The sequence below is a fragment of the Bos indicus x Bos taurus genome, chromosome 13, assembly GCF_003369695.1.
Source record: "Bos indicus x Bos taurus breed Angus x Brahman F1 hybrid chromosome 13, Bos_hybrid_MaternalHap_v2.0, whole genome shotgun sequence".
In the NCBI taxonomy this organism is placed as follows: Eukaryota; Metazoa; Chordata; class Mammalia; order Artiodactyla; family Bovidae; genus Bos; species Bos indicus x Bos taurus.
In genome coordinates this window covers 48,726,008-48,744,278 of record NC_040088.1, presented here as the reverse complement: position 1 = coordinate 48,744,278, position 18,271 = coordinate 48,726,008, and the positions used below count along the sequence as shown (strand labels likewise).

At 44.7% G+C, this 18,271-nt stretch overlaps 1 protein-coding gene across 19 annotated transcripts in view; it reads right to left on the bottom strand.

Annotated features, from left to right (window-relative positions):
* SVIL (supervillin) overlaps window positions 1-18,271 on the bottom strand; it is a 255,948-nt gene that overhangs the window by 30,517 nt on the left and 207,160 nt on the right. For 12 of the 19 annotated variants that reach the window (XM_027559758.1, XM_027559759.1, XM_027559762.1 and 9 more), the window contains 6 exons: window positions 17,792-17,839; window positions 16,949-17,026; window positions 7,312-7,459; window positions 2,919-3,008; window positions 2,747-2,833; window positions 1,303-1,480 (listed from right to left, as the gene is read on the bottom strand). In XM_027559758.1, the coding sequence (XP_027415559.1) occupies window positions 1,303-1,480; window positions 2,747-2,833; window positions 2,919-3,008; window positions 7,312-7,459; window positions 16,949-17,026; window positions 17,792-17,839 (629 nt within the window). The remainder of the gene's footprint in view (window positions 1-1,302; window positions 1,481-2,746; window positions 2,834-2,918; window positions 3,009-7,311; window positions 7,460-16,948; window positions 17,027-17,791; window positions 17,840-18,271) is intronic. The other 7 variants (XM_027559769.1, XM_027559755.1, XM_027559757.1 and 4 more) reach the window with 2 other exon arrangements.

Below are 18,271 nucleotides of genomic sequence, written 5' to 3'. Positions count from 1 at the left end.
TCCCCTTGGCTGCAATGATGGCTGCAGGGCTGCATGCAGATCTGGGAAAATCAAGCCAGAGCTCCTCCTAGGACTGCTGGGCAGGGTGGCTGCCTGAACGGGAGTGGCCACACAGCTGGGCTATAAATCTGGAGTAAGGGGTGACCATCTAATGTGGTGACAGCCTGAGAGGGAAGGACAGAGGGAAGCTGGCATGAGAGAGACCTTATTCTGAGCCCCCCGAACCTGAGGTCACACCTGCAACTTCTCAAGGAGTGAACCTGTAAATCCCTCCACATTTCTCTTCTGCTGAAGTTGGTTGGATTTGCCTTTCTTCGCAGCACTTGAGATCCAAGGAATTCTAACACCATGAACACTTTTCTTTAGTGGTGTAGCCAAATTTCTGTGTGAAGAGGGACCTGAGACAGCACTGATAAAACCCTCGGATCTATTGATCTTATCACTGGTGGCAAATTTCATTGATTTTCTAGTTAGCTGTATTCATCGGAGCCTGGGTGATCCAAATAGTTTTCAAAGTTGAGTAAGAATTCGACACATCAAATGAAAGAAGGCATAAAAATGTTGGTTAACCAGTGTTCATGAAGTCTGAAAGCAATAGTCGAGTGACGTGAAAAACCCATCACGTGGACCAGGCACGTGGTGTGGATGCAAGGCTTTCTGGCAGAGGACGTCTGTCCTGGGCATGCAAGCTCCATCTACTCCAGTGTCTAGTTCTAGAGAATAGTGATTTTGAGACAAGCTGGGACCTGGGACTTGAGAACTTTTGCTGCAGTGATGACAGCTGGACAAGTATCTCCTCCAGCAACAAAATACGAAGACACTATAAGGGACTAAAAATAACTTCATGCGTGTGTAACTGGGGCAAATTATGAACAAAAAGATACAAAAAGACCGAAAAAACCCAACTGCCACATCTGAAGAGCTGGGAGCAAAACCTGGGCACTGCACATGCCTCCTGCACTCAACACCACCAAAGGGGTGGGTAAACCACCTAAGCCACCCACCCTCCTGGTTTGAACCCTGGACATACCCCTTCCCTTACCCCATACAAGGAACATGCTCACCCCACCTCGGGGAGCCAGCAAGGGCACCTGTCACTTGTTCTTCCTTCCTCCTGCTGCAGCAGGGGCCCCAATAAAGCCTTGCCTGCATTTTCTGTCTGGCCTCAGATTAATTTCTATTGATTGGGAAAGGCCAAGGACCCTGGTCAGTGTCAGTCTGGCTATTCTATTGCAGAAGGTGATAACGGTGAGAGAATAAAGTGCTATTCAGAGGCCGGTGATGGGAATTGAAATAACTTACTTGGGGGCATAAGGATCAAAAATGACATCGAAATCCTCGTCCAGCTCTACGGGGCTTCTCGGTAGAGAGGAGTCCACGCTGCGGTAAAACTTGGCAAAGGTTTCATCATCGTCCGGCTTCATCACCTCTTTCACCGATTTCCCAGTGACAGTGAGGACTGTTTCTTGCATCCCACCAACTATCAACAAACAAGCAAATCAATGACCCGAGATGTGTGTAAAAAACATGACTTCAACTCTGCTTCACTTGGTTAAACATTATTTTCTTCCCGCTAAGGCCAGGAGTGGAGCAAACGCGACAGCGCTCCCAGATTCCGCAGACGCTTCTCGGGCATTGGCTGTCTTCTCAGGAAAGGACTGAACAAAACCTGCGCTGGGAGTGGTAGGAGATGGAGGCTGAAGCCATTGACAATTTCTGAACCTGTTCTTTATGCTCTTGGAGACAGAACTAGCCTCAGCTTTGTTCTAGATCAAGGTTTGGTAAAATCTTTTTCTGCAAAGGGCCATGTAGTAGATATTATAGGCTTTGCATGGGAGGCTATTTGACTTGCGTTGCAACTTGCATGAAGCTGTGGCTATAGCACAAAATTAACTATTACCAATAAGCTAACAGATGGGCATGACTATGTTCCAATAAAACTTTATTTACAAATACAGGTGGGGAGCTGGATTAGTCTGCTGGCCTCTGGGTTAGATACCTGTTACACACAGGTAATAAACTGAATTGTTTGTATTCTTTGCCTTGCCAGCTTGGTTATTATATGACACTTTTATATTTTTAAAGTGGTTGTTTGTATTATTTTCAACCTATAGGGGTCATTGTCAATAGTAGGTGCTTAGTAACAGACAAGTTTTAAGTACTGGACATTTTTCTTAAGAGATGAGGCTACTTCTGCATGTTATTCTTTAATTTTATATACTTCATAGTCTTTTGTATTGAAATCTTTATTTATTCACTAGAATTTTCTTCTGGAAACTATTTGTGACAATCAGATATAATAGCAGCTGCTACCTTATTGGAAAATGACATATACAATCAGACCATGTTGATTTCATGTCATAATCTACTTTCATGGTTAAAAGCAAAAGTACTGAGTGTACAATCCTGACTGGATGACATCCCAAGAGTTTAGATCCAGGCACAAATGTGCTATTGGGAGCCACCTACTGAGTACATTATCTAGTGAATCAGAGCTTAGTAATCTAATCAGTGTTGACCAATAAATTAACTTTTAAATTATAACATGAGATAATGCTCAAAGTACGCAATGGTTGAGTCATAATAGAAGACAATTTAGCTGAGGAGAAAAAGCAAACCATGTTGGGATTCAGAGATTCTGCAAGTGGGGTAGGTATTTTTAGATTTTCTGAGCTACCCACTGAAACTTGAGCCACACCAGCCACACACACGTGAACCACAGCTTCTCTGTGGCTCCTGGCATTACCTTTGTTATTCAGCCTTCTTAGGAAGGTTTCCAGCCTGTCCAGCTTGAGGTCCGACTCTAACTGCATGTCTGGTCTGGCTTCGATATCTGGGCAAGGAGGAAACACAGTGAGAGAAGCACTGAGGGCTCTTCTGACCGCAGACCCCTTCCACGGCAGGGCCTCACGACTCACCTTCCAGGGGTCTGGAAACTGGTGTAGTGCCCCTTGCTTTGCTGGAAACAGGGGATGCTACCGGGGTGATGGCAGTGGGGGACGCCAGACCTGCAGGAAAAACAAAGGAGCAACTGAGCATCTCAGGATCACTTCTGGAAATTCCCAGGACCCCAAGGGAGCACCAGGAGCCCCAACAGAGACCTAACAGTTTACAGAATTTACAGACAGACATGGGACACGCACACTTACAGGAAAACTGCCCACACAGACAAGGTTTTATTGTTTCTAAGGCCTGCAGTAGCTGCCAGTCTGCCATTCCACACTGAACAATGAAGACACATCCCTAACATGCAGATGGGATAAGAGAGTGCAGGTGGTGATCGGAATGTCCTTGAAGAAAGAGAATATTGACTTCTGAAGGCCTTTCAGGCACTGGAGGTAGCTGAAGAGAACGCATACAGTTGTTCCCTTGGTATCTACAAGGGACTGGTCCCAGGACCTCCTGTGGGTACCAACATCCACGTGGATGCTCAAGTACTTAATATTAAATGGCATATTGGCATATAATCTACACACATCCTCCCATATCCTCTAAATCATCTCTACATGACTCCTAATACCGAAGAAGATGTAAATGCTTTGTAAAGAGTTGTTGTAGAAAATTTAAGTTTTGCTTTTCTGGAATTTTATAGAATTAAAAAAAATTTTTTTGGGATTGTGGTTGGTTGGATTTGTGGCTGCAGAACTCAAGAAGGTGGACGGCCGGTTGTTTCTGTAACATCTCTCCAGAGGAAACAGAGACCCGGTTTGTCACGCTGGCCAGCGAGTTCCCCAGCCCTGGAGTCATCTTCCTGGCTGAGGGGACGTGGGGACAGTCTGACCTTTGGGGGCATCATCAGAGTGTGATCTACTGGGCAATTACCCAGAGAGTGCTAGGCTTTGTAAGAAAGACACAAGAGTAACAGTTTACACAGGTATGGATGTTGGAAAGTCATACTGGTCTTGGGTGTGGCTGGGAGCTAGGGACATGCTTTCACCTGCATCTTTCGAGGAGCTGGATGGGGACTCTCTAAGCAGAGAAATGATAAGAGACACATAGAAAGGGAAGACAAACATTCCAGCATGAAGACGGCATCTTAGTAGACCAGAAAACTGAATCAAGACATAGATGAGTATTTTTTCCTAAACTTAGAAGGGATTTGCAAGGGGGGCAGGACGGGTAATTGGTACACATACAAAGAACAAAATGAGATGTTAACATTCTCTGTATCCATTGTATTAAAAGTGAAACCGTTAGGTGACATTGCTACGTTATTGCATCCGAGAGACCACATCTGAGAACCACATCCCGAGAATGTGTAAGTCATGATCACTTACAGGACAAAAAACCAAATGAATGGATCTGCTCCTCCCTTGTGTGAGTTGGAGAGGAAGATGTTTGTTACACCATAAAACTTGGAAGGAAAAATACTGAAATGCAGTTTACAACTGAAATTTTAGGTGACATTTCAGAAGCTTCTCTGGTAGCTCAGACGGTTAAAGAGTCTGCCTGTAATGCAGGAGAACCACTGGGTTGGGAAGATCCCCTGGAGAAGGGAATGGCTACCCACTCCAATATTCTTGCCTGGGGAATCCCATGGACAGAGGAGCCTAGTGGGCTGCAGTTCATGGGGCTGCAAAGAGTTAGACACAACTGAGCGACTAACACTTTCCAGAAGTACTTCTCAACATGTACATATAGTTCCTTACTGATGTCAATAACGTTAAAAAAAAAAATCTTTAATTACAAGATCTGCAAAGAGTTTATATCTGAGTGAAAGTCAATTTTCTTGAAAGATATTAAAAATAAGTAAAATTTGGTATCAAAGGCTGAGACAGTAGCTCATTACCTGCTAAAATGATGTGTAAAAGACATGGGGACATAACATTAGCACAGAGGTTATTCACTGTGAAGCCAATAAACAGGCTTGACACCAGCCCTTTGTCCAGTTAGGGTGCCCCCTGCTGCCCATTCAGGCAGCTGTACCCATGAGCTCTTAAAGGTGCACCCGCTCTTTCCAGCTAGAGACAGGGCTTGTCTGTGATGGGGGCAGGCATATAGATTTAAGTTTCACACTGTTAAATCACTCCCCATAGCTCCTTTCAATGAATTCTATGGACAATAACTAGTCACCTGTTCTCTTCAAGAACATTTTACATCTTTTAAAAATAGTATTTATTTAATTTCTTGGCTGTACTGCACAGCATGTAGGATCTTAGTTCCCTGACCAGCAGTCAAGCCCGTGCCCCTCTCCTCCGCATTGGAAGCACAGAGTCCTAACCACTGAACTACCAGGGAAGTCCCTCAGCTCTCTCTTCTTCAAAGGCATACCCTGAATATCTTCCTTCCAGGAGAAATCTAGAATACCACAGAAACCTATGGAGTACTCACTGATCTGTGGACTCTACGAATACAAAACGGGGGACAGCCCTAATGAGGTGAGGGGAGAAAACAGCTCCTGGGGGGAGAGAATGAAAATCAGGCTACAGAGGCCTCTTGGCCACTCATTGCTACACTGTCATCTGATGAGACAGGAAGTCTTGGTGGCTGCAGTGTGGGGACAATTTCATTCTTTGACAAGTGTAGTGAATTGGATGTTCCACCTCTGCAAATCCAAAAGAGCCAATGACTCAGTGAAACACACGGCTGTGCAGGTGATAACAAACACCAGAAAAGCAGGCTGCTGATTTTTCATTAGATTGAAAGTACAACAAAATTATTTCTCGAGCAGAGTCATAAAGCACCTGTTAAATAAAGGTCCCTGATTTATTCAAGAACATGTGAAAGGAAACTCATCCTCTAAGGGAGGAGGAATGTCCCTGATTCTGTTTTCCATAACTGCCTAGGATCAAGGCTACTTCCTCTGATGTCCCCATGGACAGGGACAGTGGTATCCGGGAGGAAGGACCAGGCTTCAAATACATTATGATTTTTAAGATGAAAGACAAAAAATGAAACCCAAATAAAAGGTCATCATGATAAAAGTCCAGACTAGAAGCTGGAAGATCTGAGCTACAGCTCAAGTTCTCATTGTGGGCCTGAAGAATCTGCTTTTGTTAACATAGGGATGGGGGTCATGCAAAGGAGATAGTTCTGTGACTTGATGACAAAAATCCTCAAATGCCACCTCATTCTGAGAGTAAATTACCCTGTTATCCTTTGATAATTCCAAGACTGTTATTGTTTAATCGCTAAGTCATGTCCGACTCTTTTGTGACTCCATGGACTGTAGCCCCTCAGGCTCCTCTGTCCATGGGATTTCCCAGGCAAGAATACTGGAGTGGGTTGCCATTTCCTTCTCCAGGGGATCTTCCCAACCCAGGGACTGAACCTGTGTCTCCTGCATTGGCAGGCGGATTCTTTACCACTGAGCCATCAGGGCTTCCCTAAATTCCAATATTAGTTAAAAATAAATTTGTTAGAAAGGATTCTTCCACCAATATTTGGGTTAATCTCAGTTCAAGAGTTTCCTCTCCCTCCCTTCCTTCCTTCTGCAAATACTTATGCTGAGCCTACAATGATGTAGGCTCCACCTATGACTGAGGATCCTGAAAGGTATTGAGAAAAGCAAACTGCAAACCTACGAAGCAGATGACAATATAAGTTAATTCTATTGATCGAGAAAACCTTCATTACTAAATTGAGAAATTTACTCAAACAATAGCTTAGAAAATGAAGGTATGTGCATGCACGTGACAAAGGGACCCCAGATTTTAACCATTTCCAACAGGCTGTGGAGCTGCAGAGCTTTCTGACTGGTTCGTCAGTTTTACAAATCTTTGGATTCCCACTGAAAATCAGTTTCAAGAGCTCAGCTGCAGAGAAGTGACCTGTCTTAAGGGAAACCTCACTTTCCTGGAAATGGATACATCTTTTAGACATCCAATAAAACATCTCTGGAAACAGGGCTTTGTAGCCAGGGAACTCTGGGTTGATGGAAAGAGACCTGGGAATTACCCTAAAAGGAAGACGACGAACTTCTGCACTGAGAAAGGCTTATTTGAGTGAACTGATTGCCAGATGGCAAGAAAATGGAAATAATTTCCAAGCAATTACAGGAAAGGGCTAAAAGTTTGATAGCAGATCTGCAAAACTGCTTTGATGCCTGGGCATTTCCAAATGACTGTTCTGAAATATGACTAACTGAATCATGCGTCACGTTGAAGACGATGCCGTCATAGGAAGATTTTCAGTTGGAGTGGCTCACAAAATGTGTACACAGCTTCAGTTAAGAGTGAAAACCAGAAAAGACCAAGGCTTGGTTTTTTAAAGTGAGCTATCTATGCCACCCTCCCCTCTGTGGGTGATGGAGCTCACACACAGGTCCACACTCACACTCACACTCACACACACACACACACACACTCTGACCTCGCTTCACCATCCTGCCGGCCACAGTAAACTGGGTAGAGTCGTTGGCTGCTCCTTTGCCCCTGGTCTTCCAGGCGTCTTCTCTCACGGTGATGAGATGCTTTCTCTCTTCAATAGTCATCTGGCTCTCTCGACTTTCTGTGACCCGCTGTTTGCAGCGTGTACCAGGGAGAAAACAGGAGAGGAAGTCACAGAGGCATGAACGTTAGCATGAGCATTTCATGAGCTGGAAAGCAAAGAGTCGTCCTGCACCACCCCTAATGTCCACAGCTGTTCTACCTGAAATAGGTCTGGCTTCCTTATTCCAGCTTGGGTTACAGATCCACCACCAACCCTGGAACTTCAGGTTAGAACTTGGCTTTTCACTTGTTTGCTTGGAACACCAGAATATCAAAATGATGCTTTGTAAAAAGAAACAGGAAGAGAGAGACCGTCTTCCTGCCATGAATCTTACAGAGTTTTCAAGTTGCTCTGTTTCACTTATCTAAACTCAGTTGACTAGGAATCTTTGTTCATCATGCTCAAAGAACACAGTTTGTTGAGAAAATCTTACCTACCAAAGATTTTTATCTACATGCTGCTGCTGCTAAGTCACTTCAGTCGTGTCCGACTCTGTGCGACCCCATAGACGGCAGCCCACCAGGCTCCTCTGTCCCTGGGATTCTCCAAGCAAGAATACTGGAGTGGGTTGCCATTTCCTTCTCCAATGCATGAAAGTGAAAAGTGAAAATGAAGTCTCTCAGTTGTCCCCGACTCTTAGCGACACCAAGGACTGCAGCCTACCAGGCTCCTCCGTCCATGGGATTTTCCAGGCAAGTCAACCATAAAGTAGAGAAAGCTGATTAGGAGGAAGGTGAGTTATTAGGAGGTTTTCTGGAACTCACGTGCTTTTTCCTACAGCAACTATTTTATATGGGCAGTTAGGCAACCAAAGTAAGCCCACAAAGATGGCTTTTAAGTCACAGAATATCTGACATTGAGGCTGAGCTGTGCTATAGACATAACCTACATGTATAATAACATTTCTACATAGAAAAGGCTTACAAATGTTTCTCATTGGGGTTTTGGAGACAGTTGCTTCTTTAGTGTCTAAGCCCTTGGTGACATTATTTAGTCTTATTTGGTCTAAAAGGCAGAAGCTGGAGGATTCTTGAGGGAGACTGAGGAGGACGGGGATGGGCAGGAAGGAGGTGGAGGCGTGGCCTGAGGAGATGAGCGGCTGTTCGCAGGCTGACAACTGGGGAAGGTCCTCCAGTGTTGGCCCGAGAGTTTCTGTTCCCTCCTCCTTTGCCCATCCCTCCTTTCATGACAAAATCTCTTTGGGGTTGGGGGCAGGGCACCAGGCATGGAGGGGGACAGTGGGTGGGAGGGGTCGGGGAGGTCAGGAGGGAAGCTGCCATGGGAGCCAATGTTAAGGAAAGAAAAGCATTGCCAAAGAGCAGAAAGCACTTCTGCCTCCAGGTCCTTCCTAGGAAAGGGGTCCTAAGGATGGTGATGACGCCGGTTTGTGCTTGCGCTTTAACCACAGTATCTTCTGAGGTCCGAGGAGGCCCTTTCTGGTGGAGCATCTGCTTTCAAACCACAGGTGAGCTCTCCTTACTACTATGTGGTCTCCCCAAGCTCCTCTTCCCGTGTACGGAGTTCTTTTTTAGATAAGAAGTCAACATAGATCATAATGATCCTCAGGTTTTCCACAGACACAGTGGGAGGATCAAGGAGCCCTGAGGGGGAAATTCATCCCTGGGGACTTGGTGATGCTTTTATTCTCCACTGCTGTCCATCCCACGATGGCAAATTAGCATCCCTTAACTGACCAATAGGAAACACCTCCAGATTCACTCAGGAAGATGACAGAGGTCAGCACCCTTACTCTCTTTAAGGCTCTGGGAGGACGGAGAGCTGCAGGGTAATGGGGCGGGGGTGGGAGTGGGGGCACGGGGAGGCTCTCCTTCCTTTCCAGCCACATAAAAACCAAGTCTGCACTGGTAAGATTCAGCTTAAGCCATGGACATGGATTTTTCCATCACTGTACCTATACATCTTCCTTTCACAGAACTCTCCTACAGAGCAGTCACAGTCAGGACTGATTTTGAGATCACTGGCAATTAAACTAGGCTAAAAACCATCTCCTAAAGAGACATGGTGACTAAATGCAACATATGATCCTGGTTGGATCTTTGATGGGATGGAGTGGGGGCTAAAACGGGTATTATTTGGGAGAAAATGAACACAGTTGGGATATAGTCTATGGATTAGATAAACAATGTATCAATATAAAATTTCCTCCTCTTGAGGTTATGGGAGTGTGCTACAGTCTAAGGCTCTGTGTCCCCTGCTCCCCACCAGTTCACATAGTGAAACCTAATCTGGAAAACTCAGCAGTGGCCACAGGACTGGAAAAGCTCAGTTTGCATTCCAATCCCAAAGAAAGGCAATGCCAAAGAATGCTCAAACTACCGCACAATTGCACTCATCTCACACGCTAGTAAAGTAATGCTCAAAATTCTCCAAGCCAGGCTTCAGCAATATGTGAACCATGAACTTCCTAATGTTCAAGCTGGTTTTAGAAAAGGAAGAGGAACCAGAGATCAAATTGCCAACATCTGCTGGATCATGGAAAAAGCAAGAGAGTTCCAGAAAAACATCTATTTCTGCTTTATTGACTATGCCAAAGCCTTTGACTGTGTGGATCACAATAAACTGTGGAAAATTCTCAAAGAGATGGGAATACCAGACCACCGGATCTGCCTCTTGAGAAATCTGTATGCAGGTCAGGAAGCAACAGTTAGAACTGGACATGGAACAACAGAATGGTTCCAAATAGGAAAAGGAGTACGTCAAGGCTGTATATTGTCACCCTGCTTATTTAACTTCTATGCAGAGTACATCATGAGAAATGCTGGACTGGAAGAAACACAAGCTGGAATCAAGATTGCTGGGAGAAATATCAATAACCTCAGATATGCAGATGACACCACCCTTATGGCAGAAAGTGAAGAGGAACTCAAAAGCCTCCTGATGAAAGTGAAAGTGGAGAGTGAAAAAGTTGGCTTAAAGCTCAACATTCAGAAAACGAAGATCATGGCATCTGGTCCCATCACTTCATGGGAAATAGATGGGGAAACAGTGAAAACAGTGTCAGACTTTATTTTTCTGGGCTCCAAAATCACTGCAGATGGTGACTGCAGCCATGAAATTAAAAGATGCTAACTCCTTGGAAGGAAAGTTATGACCAACCTAGATAACATGTTGAAAAGCAGAGACATTACTTTGCCAACAAAGGTCCGTCTAGTCAAGGCTGTGGTTTTTCCTGTGGTCATGTATGGATGTGAGAGTTGGACTGTGAAGAAGGCTGAGCGCCAAAGAATTGATGCTTTTGAACTGTGGTGTTGGAGAAGACTCTTGAGAGTCCCTTGGACTGCAAGGAGATCCAACCAGTCCATTCTGAAGATCAGCCCTGGTGTTCTTTGGAAGGAATGATGCTAAAGCTGAAACTCCAGTACTTGGGCCACCTCATGCGAAGAGTTGACTCATTGGAAAAGGCTCTGATGCTGGGAGCGATTGGGGGCAGCAGGAGAAGGGGACGACAGAGGATGAGATGGCTGGATGGCATCGCTGACTCGATGGACGTGAGTCTGAGTGAACTCCGGGAGTTGGTGATGGACAGGGAGGCCTGGCATGCTGCGATTCGTGGGGTCGCAAAGAGTCGGACACGACTGAGCAACTGATCTGATCTGATCTGATCTGAATCCCTAATGTGATACTTTAGGAGGTGGGGTTTGGGAGGTGATTAGGCCATGAGGCTAGAGCCCTCAAGAATGCGATTAGTGCCCTGATAAAAGGGGCCCCAGAGAGCTCCCTCACCCCTTCAGCTGCACAAGGACACGGTGAGCAGACAGGGCTCTAAGAACTGGGAGGTGGACCCCACCAGACTCTGACTCTGCCAGCACCCTGATCTTGGAATTCTTACCCTCTAGAACTGAGAGGATTACATTTCTTTTGTTTATAAGTTACCTAGTTTATGGTGTTCTGTTACAACAGCCCAATCAATCAATCAATCATTCAATCCAGGAGAAAAAAGTGAAGGTGAACGATGGCAGCGGGGATGGGGGATTAGGGGGGTGGGGGAGGGAACAAATGCCAGCAATCGGTGGGTCTGTTCAAGGGTATATGAGAGTATCCTGGCTATTATGACAACATTTCTATAAGTTAAATTTTTATCAAAATAAAAAATTATCAAACATATTAAAAACCCCTTTCCTTAACTTTCCTACTCATGATTGGTAAGATGACCCTGGTTCCAAGTAATTCTCTGAGTCGCATGCCCTCATAAACTAGATGGACTTACTAGGAAAACCTCATCAAATTTTGAAAAAGAAGGTAAGTTTTTTTGAAAAATTAAGTTTCAGGAGTGAATTTTAATCAAAACTATGATACTTGCCTTAAAATAGTTTTAAAAATATATAAAATGCCAAGAAAGTTTTCTTTTCCAAACACCCAGACTTTACCATTTATATGGTGAACTCAGTAGAATCTCCCAAGTCCTGGGTGTGGTGGGAGGGGTGGTTAATGACTCAGAAAAAGTGTCCCCAAATCAGCAATTCCGTTTTGGATTCTCCTGCAGCTCCTGGAAGAAGGTGATGGATGTGGGCCCTGGGATACACAGATATTCCAGGATTTAAAGTGTCCAGAAGTTTGCCAAATCTATGTTAGGGAGCACGCTTTTAATGTGCCTCTAGATGATGTTACTAAACATAAGTTTTTGCTTCTCTAGAAGTTTCACCTTAATTTTGCCACTTAGTTGGGTTACTCAAAAGCCCCCTAATTCCCCTTATCTGACCTTAAATGGCTCTATAATGTAACAATAAGTATACACACACACACATATATGTATGTATATATGATATATATACCTTATATATAATATATATATCTTGTATATATATCATATATGTGTGTATGTATATCATATATATATAATGCTGCTGCTGCTGAGTCGCTTCAGCCATGTTCAACTCTGCACGACCCCATAGACAGCAGCCCACCAGGCTCCCCCGTCCCTGGGATTCTCCAGGCAAGAACACTGGAGTGGGTTGCCATTTCCTTCTCCAGTGCATGAAAGTGAAGAGTGAAGTGAAGTCGCTCAGTCGTGTCCGACTCTTTGCGACCCCATGGACTGCAGCCTACCAGGCTCCTCCGCCCATGGGATTTGCCAGGCAAGAGTACTGGAGTGGGGATATATATATAATAAGGTATACGCATATGGTTTATTTACTCACTGTAGAAATGAATAAAATGTATCACAGATCAGATCAGATCAGTCGCTCAGTCGTGTCCAACTCTTTGCGACCCCAATGTATCACAAGTTGCTATTAAATTTTAGAACTCAAAATGTGTAAACAGGTAACATGGACCTCTTTCCCAATGTACTTTTTTTTTTTTTTAGCTTTTGACATCATGATTCTCTTATCTTGCTTTTCCCTTCAAAGTTTTTTCTTCCCTCATTTAGAGAAGGGCATAATTCATAGTCGAGTAAGCACTGTGTCGTTTTTCAGGTTTTTCTAGGTCTAACTGATGAGATTTAGGATTTGCTGGAAGAGTGAGGGAGTTGGGGCAGAACAGGAATAGAAGCCTTACCCCTTCTAGCCTTTACTCTTCTAAACATAGATCTCATGAACACGGTGCAGAAAGAGGAGGGGTAAGGGAAGAGAGAGGGAGGGAGGGAATGCAGTGAAACAGCTGGGAAGAAAGTTGGGTCTTAGGGACGAACAGAGACTTTAGGGAACTCTGCAAAGGGTCAATAGAGAAGAACGTTTTCAGGTCACCATGTTGTTACTTATGGGTTTGTCTCCGTACACCTCAGAAATCACATTTCATTAAGTGTTTCTGACACAGGAGGTGATACACCGAGAGAGAACTAATGTGTGACTAGGATTAGCGTAGCTCTAAGGGTAAGATTCTTCTACAAGCGGAGAGCTTTGTAGATAGAAAATATTGTGATCTGGCTTTTAAAATTTTATCTTACTCACCTTGAGTGAAACTACATCACAGGAAGAAACCATAAAAGCATGTGTTCAGTGAAAGAAATAAAGTACAGCAACAAATCAGCATTCTCAGTTTTCAAAAATGCTGTCACCTTTCAAACCCTGTGCACTGTTAAGGAAATTTAGCTTTGCCACCTCCTTAAGTGATTTCTATCCGTCACCAGGGCCCAGAGCCTCAAGTGACCTGGACAAAACATGGAGAAAGATTTCAACTAGGTTTGGATTTCAAAGTGACCATAATTTGGTCTTGTCATCATTTACCAGCAACCAAGATGAAAGGAGGGCTTCCCACGGGGCTCAGTGGCAAAGAATCTGCCTGCCAAGCAGGAGACACAGGTTTGGTCCCTGGGTTGGGAAGATCCCCTGGAGAAGGAAATGGCAACCCATTCCAGTATTCTTTCTGGGAGAATCCCATGGACAGAAGAGCCTGGTGGATTACAGTCCATGCAGTTGAAGAGTTGGACATGCTTAGCAACTAGAGAATAACAAGATGAAAGGAAGGGCACAAAAGGAAATCTTACTTTGCTATAGCCCTGAGGCAAGCGGAGGAAGAAAATACGTCAAGGCACTTCTCCACACCTATCAGAATGGACAAAATTCAAAGCACTGATGCCACCAAATGCTGGCGAGGATGTGGGGCAACAGCAACACTTATTCGTTGCTGGTAGGAATGCAAAATGGTCCAGCCACTTTCAAAGGTAGTTTGGCAGTTCCTTACAAAACCAAGCTTACTCTTACCATATAATTCAGCTCTTTGATATCCAAACAAGTTGAAAAATTATGTCCACACAAAAACCTGCAATGGATGTTTATAATAGCTTTACTCATAACTGCCAAAAGCTTGGAAGCAACCAAGATGACCTTCAGTAAACAAATGGATAAATAAACTGGTCCAGGCAGACAAGGACTATTATTCAGTGGTAAAAAGAAATGAACCATCAAGGCATGAAAATACATAGGGGAACCTTAAATGCATATTACTGAATGCAAGAAGCCAATCTGAAAAGGCTACACCTTATATGATTCCATCTGTTGGAGATTCTGGAAAAGACAAAAACTATAGTTAAAGAGATAAGTTTCCTGGGAGGGAAGGAGAAGAAGAGGGAGGGATGAGCAGGCAGCCACAGAGGGGTTTTAGGGTAGTGGACTGACTCTGATACGTGTCATTACACACTTGTCAAAATCTTAGCACATACAGTACCAAGAGTGAACCCAACTATAAACCATGGACACTGAGGGATAACAGCTTGTCAACTGAAACACATATGCCATCTAGTGGGGGATGCTGACCGTGGGGGAGGCTGTGGGCGGGGTAGTGGGAGGCAGGAGGTGTGAGGGAAATCTCTACACTTGCTGCTTAATTTTGCTGTGAACCTCAAACTACTCTAAAAAAATCAAGTCTATAAAAAAGTATACTACATACACATATAACGTGTATTATATAAGTATGCGTGAGTGTGCATTCCAAGTCACTTCAGTCATGTCCAACTCTTTGTGACTCTATGGACTGTAGATCGCCAGGCTCTTCTGTCAAGGGGATTCTCTAGACAAGAATGAAAGTGAAAGTCGCTCAGTCCTGTCTGACTCTTTGCGACCCCAGGAAAGAATACTGGAGTGGGTTGCCATGCCCTCCTCCAGGGGATCTTCCCCACCCAGGGATCAAACCCGAGGCTCCTGCTCTGCAGGCAGATTCTTTACCGCTGAGCCAGCATGGAAACAGTTTATATTTAAAGATTTCAATAAGGGTGGTGGAGGGAAGGACTGGGAGTGTGGGATTAGCAGATACAAACTAGTATATACAGGACAGATAAGCAACACAGATCTACTGTAACACAGGGAACTATTCTCAATGCCTTGTGATGCACCATCATGGAAAGGAATGTTAAAAAAAAAAAAAAGAATGTAAAATGAAAGACTTTAATAATGTATCTTTTCTTTTAAAGTTTAACATTAACATGACTTCCCTGGTGGCCTAGTGGTTAAGAACTTGCCTTGCAATGCAGGGATGTGGGTTTGATCTCTAGTCAGGGAACTAAGATCCCACAAGCCCGCAAGTCACAACAAGAGAATCTGTGTGCAGAGCAACGAAGTCTGTGTGCCACAACGAGAGTCCCTGGACCCCAATGAAAGATCCTGCATGACGCAACTAAGACCTGAGACAGCCAAATAAACAAATAAATACGAAAAAAAAAAAAAGTTTAACATCGACTTATTTCCCCCGCTAGTGACAGAACAGCAGGTTTGCTCCAGAGTTTATCCTCGTTTTTGAAGTGGACACCAGCTGGTTATGCAGGGCTAGGTTGCTATAGACCTTTACTCCTAACTTCAGAGGAAAGGAGTTAAGGCAAGAGCAAGAAAGGCCTCCTTCGGGAGAAGAAATGGGGCGTTTCCCTTTATGAAAATGCCAGATGAAGCAGGAGGTCCCTGCAGACCCTCCCTCTGGCTGAAATCCTGCACCTCTCCCTCAAAGACCAGTCTGTCACCACTAGTCCTAAAGGGACAGAACGGTCATGACCTTAGTGGCCACCTGACCGGCCATGGTCCCTGAGCTGAGGAGACAGAGGCCCTAAGACCGGAGTGACCAGCCAGGTCCCACAGACGAAGGACGACGAGCCCCTGGGGCTCGTCGCAGCAAAGGGGATGCCCCCACTTTTTCTAACAATTTTGACCCCAGGGACATTCCAAGGGGAAAAAAAACCCAATTGTCGGTATTTCTAGCTTTAAACATCATTGCATATTAGGCATTAACAGAATTCCTCAGCCCAGGCTAGGTCTCCCTTCTGGTAGAGCTCAGACAGGATGCAGCAAGGTGGAAGGTGGGGAAGCAGGGCTGTGGTTTCCATGCCAACAGCGCCACAGCAGCCAGCTTGCATCAGGACCACGGCTTCCACCTTGTCTCTTCCACACCCCCGAGTGCTTCCACCACCTCCTCCTACTTGATCAAGGTAAGCAAGATAATCTGCCTCCTGAACTGGAGCCAGGAACACCCTGGGCTCCTTCTTGGGCTCTGGACTCATTTTAGAATATTAACTTAGGGGATCATGTGGTAGTCTGAATGGGAGGGGGTTTGGGGGAGAATGGATACATATACATGTATGGGTGAGTTGCTCTGTTATGCAACTGAAGCTATCCAACATTGTTAATCAGCTATACGCTAATATAAAATGAAAAGTTAAAAAAACCCCAACCCACAACATAGATTAGAGGGGAAACTTTCCTCTTCAACCAGTTTCATGACTATAAGATGAATTAATACCATAAGTCTCCCTAGAGGTCTGAGCCAAGGTTGCGATGTGTGTGGGTGCTCAACTGCGTCTGACTTTTTGTGACCACAGACTGTAGCCTGCCAGGCTCCTCTGTCCATGGGATTCTCCAGGTGAGACTGGAGTGGGTTGCTATGCCCTCCGGGTGACTAACCCGAAATATATGAAGTAACTACATTTACACACACACACACACACACACACACACAAACACACACACACACGCACACACAGAAATGCAGCAAAGGAGTTACTTTCCCAAATGAAGTAAGTTTCTCCCTGCCACTCAGAAATTGCAATGAGGCTTAATACATGTAGGCTTTTCCTCACCTGATTAATAGATACAAAAGACAGGTATTTATGGGCAGCAGGTAGAGCAGGAGAATAAGTAGAAGCGTATACAGGTTCCTATAGAGCAAAGCAAGAGGATTAGAGATGAGAAAAGATGATTTACCAGAGCTGGGTGGAGGAGGGGAAGGACAAAAACAAGGCTTTCTCGCACAGAAAGTTAATTTACTCATTGCAATTTCAATTCTCTTCCCAGGAGAGTCCTTCCTACTTGTTTTATTTTAGCCTGCTAATAGAAATTCCCACACAAGCACAGTAAGTATAACCAAATCAGTTCTGTGCAGTACCTGAGTTATTGGCAAGATGACTGCAATTTACAGAAGATATTCAGACAGGGGATCCCTGACGTTCATGGACCATTTTAACACTGAATATAAACTATCTTTTTTAAAGCCTTTCACGTTTTCTCCATGATTGAAACAAAATTTCACGATGTTTTGATGATGGCCACTCTGATGGGCGTGAGATAGCTAATGGGAGGCTGCTGTATAACACAGGGAGCTCAACCCAGTGCTCTGTGATGACCTGGAGGGGTGGGATGGGGAGGTGGGGTGGGAGGGAGGCTCAAGAGGGAGGGGACATACGTATACTTACAGCTGATTCCTGTCGTTGTATGGCAGAAACCAACCCAATATTGCAAAGCAATTATCCTCCAATTAAAAATAAAATTTAAAGAAAGGGTGGGAAACAGGATAGCTTTCCATGCCGGACTGAGGTGACATCTCCCCTCGGGCTAAGAAAACCAAGCAGAGAGGGGTACCCAGGGAAACCGTCTAGGATGAGAGCTACACGTGGTGAGGAGACCTGTGTTAGAGTCAGGCTTACCCAAAGCAGATTAGAAATGTCATTATCATCTGTAAATCCTCCTTCTTCCTACAGGTTAAAACAAATAGGAGACGTTGCAGAGTGTCGGAAGAGTAGGGTCAGATTACGGTGTCACAAGCATTTTCCAGAACTCTGTGCTGGGTTCCAGGAGAAGCATGCACATGCCCACACAGTCGGGTGGCACAAACAACAAGTGAGCTCATCCCCCATCCGAGGGGTGATTATCTGTAATCTGCGGGTCAGACCAACAGCCCTCCTCACCCTCCTACCCTTTGTCCTTCAATTGACCGCATGCTCTTGAATCGTAATTTGGAATTTCAACGTCACAGGCAATTAGAACAGACTGACCTGCCTAGAATTTTGAAGGACTTGTTCTGAGGACAGCACAGAGCTTAGCTTGATTCACTGACTTGACACTTTGATGGAAGCACAGCCAGGTATCAAATCCTAACCTGTGGCTCAGACACAGATTGGGGGTTG